Source organism: Morone saxatilis, unplaced genomic scaffold (assembly GCF_004916995.1).
Source record: "Morone saxatilis isolate NCDOM2014 unplaced genomic scaffold, NCSU_SB_2.0 Contig20, whole genome shotgun sequence".
In the NCBI taxonomy this organism is placed as follows: domain Eukaryota; kingdom Metazoa; phylum Chordata; class Actinopteri; family Moronidae; genus Morone; species Morone saxatilis.
The window spans coordinates 21,908,146-21,914,191 of NW_023339763.1; the positions used below are offsets into that span (position 1 = coordinate 21,908,146).

At 37.7% G+C, this 6,046-nt stretch overlaps 1 protein-coding gene across 2 annotated transcripts in view; it reads right to left on the reverse strand.

Moving 5' to 3' along the window:
* Nucleotides 1–3,981: 3,981 nt before the first annotated feature.
* The window catches only part of tmprss2 (transmembrane serine protease 2), a 9,178-nt gene continuing 7,113 nt past the window's right edge, over nt 3,982–6,046 (reverse strand). For both annotated transcript variants that reach the window (XM_035665992.1, XM_035665993.1), the window contains exon 14: nt 3,982–4,253. In XM_035665992.1, coding sequence (XP_035521885.1) covers nt 4,245–4,253 — 9 coding nt within the window. In that variant the 3' untranslated portion in view covers nt 3,982–4,244. The remainder of the gene's footprint in view (nt 4,254–6,046) is intronic.

A 6,046-nucleotide genomic window follows, 5' to 3' on the forward strand; every position in this document is an offset into this window, starting at 1 on the left:
CTCCTCTCTGCTCCTCTCTCCATCTCCTTCCTCCTCTCTTCTCTCCCTCTCTCTCCCTCTCCCTTCTCTCCTGCTCCTTCTCCTCTCTTCTCTCCCTCCTCCTCTCTTCTCTCGTCTCCTCTCCTGCTCTCTCCTCCTCCACTCCTCTTCTCCTTCCTCTCTGCCACTCCTCCTCTGCTCCTCTCACGATCACAAAGTTTGATGAGCTCGCGCTTCTGCCTGTATCGCTTCATGACAGCGTCACCGGCGGGCTCAAACATAACAGCGGACAGTGAGCACCTACTGGTGGTGTCCTGGTATTACAAGTTTGAAAAGCTGTGATTTGTGATTGAAACAACCCTATGTCTTTTTCAAATTGGAAATTCGTTGGAAAACTGCTCCACATTTTACATTTACATTCATGAAATTCGAGAAAAAGAGGATTTCAGGAGAATGGCGTAAAAATAAAGATGAAATAATTGATATACAAGAATATCATGGGAGCTGCTGGCATGATTGGGCAGTAGTCTGCTAGTTTTGAGATAAACACATGCAGCACAAGAACATCTACGAAATGAATGGCATAAAATAGCCAGGCTGTGATGTTGGTGAGTAAGCTAAAATTAATATCTACCATATTGATGATCATTTCTTAGTGGGCTATATTCAATGAGTGGATGTAAAAGATAGGGCACTGTTACCTGAAACACTGCTGGATTAAAGTTTATTTGGAAGGTGATTTACCCTGCAAGGCCAACACAAGATCATATTAATACAGCTATTTACTAAAACACTTTGCCTTGCAAGATATGATACCGTATACCTACTGATTGTGAACATGGATTACAATTTCAGTTGTAGTCATTATTCTTACTACATGTTAATAGTTGAGAAAGAACGCAGATCGTCATAGCCATAGACGATAATCAATAAAACATCATCTCACAACAAACTGCAAATAAATACCGAACACACCAATGAAAAAATAAGATAAACACCAACGAACTAGATAGAAGGTATCAGCGCTGCACAATATGACAGGCACAGCACATCAGTGCATCAAGACAAACACCCTTACTCACCCCCCTTATAAACACCCTGCCATCGCATTCAATCCCCATATCCATCACCACCATGTCTCACCAAACAGACATGCACCCCCCAAAATTTTCAACATAGCATGTAACTACTATACACATCCACCCAGTAACAGTCTATAGCAAGGGCCAATGCTGAGTGAAACCAAAACACCAACTAAAAGTATTGGCTAAAATATAATGACACCTACATTCATTAACAATTCTGGTCAAAAACCACTACAACTTTAGCTATACCAACATACCACACAAGAATTACATATATCACATATATACATGAGACAACGCAACAGCTGAAAACACAAAACATAAACAAACTCAAAACCCACAATGTGTAACAGTGTATGGCACCCAGCACGGCCAAAGCTAATAACACGCTCAAAGGTTAAAACCCCAACTCCTCCTCTCTCCTCTCCTCTCTCCACTCCTCCTCTCTCCTCTCACATCCACAAAGTTTGATGAGCTCGCGCTCTGCCCTGTATCGCTTCATGAACTCACGCGGCTCACACATACAGCGACAGTGACACCTACTGGTGGTTTCCTGGTATTACAGTTTGAAACTGGTATTTGTGATTGAAACCAACCCCTATGTCCCTTTTTCAATGTGGAAATCGTTGAAAACTCTCCACATTTTACATTTACATTCATGAAATCAGAAAAAGAGGATTCAGAAATGGCGTAAAAATAAAATGAAATAATTATATACAAAATATCATGGACTGCTGGCATGATTGCAGTAGTCTCTAGGTGAGGATAAACACTATGCAGACACAAGGAACACTAGAAATGAATGCATAAAATACAGTGTGATGTGGTGATAAGCTAAAATTAATATTACATATTGATGATATTTCTTATGGCTATATTCCAATAGTGATGTAAAAGATAGGGCCTTTACCTGAAACACTGCTGATTAAAGTTTATTTGAAGGTGATTTACCCTGCAGGCCAACACAAATCATATTAATACACTATTACTAAAACACTTTGCCTGGCAAGATATATACCTATACCTATATGTGAAATGATTACAAATTTAGTTAGTCATTATTTTACTAAATGTTAATATGTTGAGAAAATACCAGATCTATAGCCATACATAACAACACATCTCAAAAACTGAATACCATGACACATGAAAAATAGATAAAAAGAACTAGAAAGATATCAGCCTGCACAATATGAAGCAGCACATCCATGCAATGAAATATATTTACATTGCATGTTCATCCCTTATCTCACCTGTCTCAAAGACATGCCCAAATTTGTATGTAATTACAGTAACAGTTAGCAGGCCAATGCTGAGTGAAAAAAGGTATTGGCTTAAATTTGAACTATTTTACTTGGTCAAACATAACTTTAGTTTATTCACATAACACGATTTATACTTTAATGAGACAGCAACTGAAAAAACATTGTGTAGTGTTAATGTGCAGCCAGGCAGGCAAAGCATTTACAGCTCATGGTTAAACATACAGTGCAATGATGATGATGATCCTTGTTTTGATTCTCTGGGTACAAAGCAGGGGATTTCCATTCTCTTTATCACTTCCATTTAACTTTTATGCCTGTGCTTTGATCCAAACGTTCCCAAACCTGATCATAAAAACCATGTGAGTCATGGTATTTAGTAGAGTTGAACCAGGCGGATATAGCACCAATTGACGTCACAAAGGGTTTCAAGAAAATAGACAGATCACGTGCAGGGTGAGAAAAAACACAGCATAACTGAAAACGTGGGGGGAAATAGTGTATAAATTCCAAAACTTAAACTCAAACCTCTTTGGTCTATATAGAGTCTATAGAGCTCTGTACCACCTAAAAGCTGATAGGACCTAAGTGACCCAATGGTAATAAAGGGATTTACAGGGTGTGAAAAAAGGGGTTTTAAATTCAGAAGTAGAAGGGAAACTAGTGTATATTGATAATGTAAACCCATATAAAACTTGATATAATGTGAGACCTTTTAGTAGACTGATCAGAAACAAGAAAGAAGCAACCACTCAAGCGCAAATCACATGCTATCACCTCAGTAATACTACTAGAATTAGCCAACCACCTGCAGTTGTATGCCTTAGCCAACCTGTCAAGTTGCAGTTTACATCCATGTCTGTCAAGATTCAAAGAATATATGTGGTGTATAACACTACACAAGTGTATTATTTGGCTGAATAGAAGTTTGCACAATATCGTACATGTATGATTTCACTGAACGTGCACTTTTGAAGGATTATCATAGACATATTGGCTAAACAGGTACATGTGTACTTGATTACTATGTATATATGGATTCTTAGAGAGTATAGCTATAGAACACGTGAGCTTTTGTTTTATTCTGCCATTTTAAGCTGCAACAGTTCTCTATGAGCTGTAGGTGAAACTAACACCATTAGCTAGGCAGGCTCCATTGCAGTCATGTGATTCCAATGACACTCGACATTCAGAATGAGGCAGTAAGTTAAAGACACAATGGATGAGATGGAAAGATGAAAGCCAGTACAGTGCTACCCATGTTTACTCATTGTGGAATCACTAGGTTCATTCTTAAATTACAGCTAAAAACCTATTTTGAGGCAATTATGACCTTTGGGTCATAAATGTCACCAACCCAGTGACCATCCAACTGTGAAATATGGTCACAATCTCAAGTTATGGTGTTGGATAATTGCCAAAAAAGTATTTTTCCAGGATATTATGATGTCACAGTGGAGTTTGGACTTTTGATGCAGGAACTACAGTGGGGTTTAACCTTTATGCAAAGGCAGATCGGGACATGTGTTGCAGTAGTGTTGGTTACCACATGCCATGAGCTCTGCAGTCTGCCTGCACTGGCTGTCAGTGCTTGCTCCATCAGCCCCTTACTACTACTACTAAAGCAAATGTCAAAGCAAAACTCAGTTATTTGTGCAAATTTTGTTTTTATTACAACAAATAAATAGCTTGATTTTGCTCAAATACAAACATTCTATCTCTACTTATAACTAGTATACAAAAATAAATGAAATGATACATCCGTTTTATTTGTACAATCTTTTTTCATTTCGTTTTTTAAGAAAATCCTGATCAGTAAGTTCCCTCAGAGCTTCAGATTTAAAGTGCAAAGTGTGTGATAAAGTCACTACCGCTGATTAATGAAAAAGGATTGTCTTCAGGTTCACCGGGAACTCTGTCACTCATTCTGTGGAGAAAAATAAAATTAAATATATGAATCTGTATACTAGAATAATAGTATATGTAGAATAATATCTGCTTCACCTATGTTGTTATAATAAAACACAACAGTTTTTTTGTGTTTGTAAACTGCCACTGTTTCTGCCAATGATTTTACAGTATCCCACTGATCTACAGGTGACTCTAAGAAAGCAATGTGCCAACAAAGGATGTGAAGAAGAAAACTGCTATCAAGTTAACATGGATATAGAGCTGCAGCTTTTGACTTGTCGTTGTAGCCAATAGCGCTGAGTTCCCCCAGTCAAGCAACTATAGTGGACCCATTAGCTGACTCTGCTGGGACTGGGAGCTCCCAGTGACAATCACGTCCAGACCTGGATGCTACTATTGCACTGAACATAATCCATAACAAAAAAACAAAACAAAAAATAAATAAATTGGGCACTACTTGGTCTTTACAATCCTTGATGCGTTCTTGTCAGATCAGCTGAGAGCAGGACCCATCTTTTCTCTTGTATGCAGTCCATTTACTGCAGCATTGTTCATGGGTCCCTGCTCTAGTTCTTACATAACGAGTCAGTTTTTCCATGGAGAATATTTCCTCATCAACATATAGCCTATCTCCAGGCCTTTAATAATTTATGTATTATAACATTTATTTCAACACAGTATAATATCACAGAAGACACGGATTAAATAATATATATTTTCCCCTAAGGGGCATCAAAATTATCATGTCTATCATTCTTTTTTATTGCAAATACCTTTGCATTTTTTTCTTAAACCAGGATAAAGATGTTTAATTTGTATTACCATTCCTTATAAAAACAAGTTACATTTACTCTCAGGAACACATCTGTGGTATAGGCAGTACTCCGGGTTCAGTATACTACAAAACCATTCATACTGCACTCACACTCACTCAAAAGAACAGCAGAGAGGGAGCAGAAGTGGAAGCATTAGGCATGAACGTCCTTACCAAATAAGGATATCCTATGTCTGACAAGAACTCCCAGTTTGCAGAAAAGACTGAAAAGATCAATAAAAGGAGAGAGGAGGTAGAGACGGAGGCAGAGAAAGAAATAAAAGATGGTGTGAGACAATAAAATGAGAGACCCAAAGAAAGACAGAGAGAGAGCAGTAAAGATACAAAGGCACATAGCCTAATGTCAACAGCTCAGTGACAGTCATACACATGTATTCAATTAGAAATTTCAGTCTCGAACATCTTATATGTTGTAAATAATATTGCATGATAGGTCATGCTGTACCCTGCAATACTGGCATTGTTGGCATTCTGTCTGTTTATTGTTGTATGATTTGCCACACTCACCTGGTCACCATCTCCTTCTCCTTGTTGGAAGCGTGGCCACCGCTGCTGATTGGATGGATGGCTGTGGACAGGAAGTACAGCCTGTGGTTTTTAAAGTATTGATCCACCAATGGCAAGACGACCTGAGGGTTAAATGACATAAATACTCAGTGTATCTGTCTTTCAAAAATATTGGTTCTTACAAGTTTTTCACAGCTATTGTTTTTTCGATCAATGACAGTATATATAGTACACGTCATTTAAAATTAAAATTGTGAAATTAAACCAATTCAAATGTTTTATTCTGACCATCACAACATAGATACATTAAAGCTGTGATAAAAGACTGCTTAAATTTATCTAGGGTTGTTTCACTGACAAATACAGTATACTTTTAATTTAATTCAATTCAATTCAATTCAATTCAATTTTATTTGTATAGCACCAATTCATAACAGAAGTTATCTCAGGACACTGTGCTTGGTCCC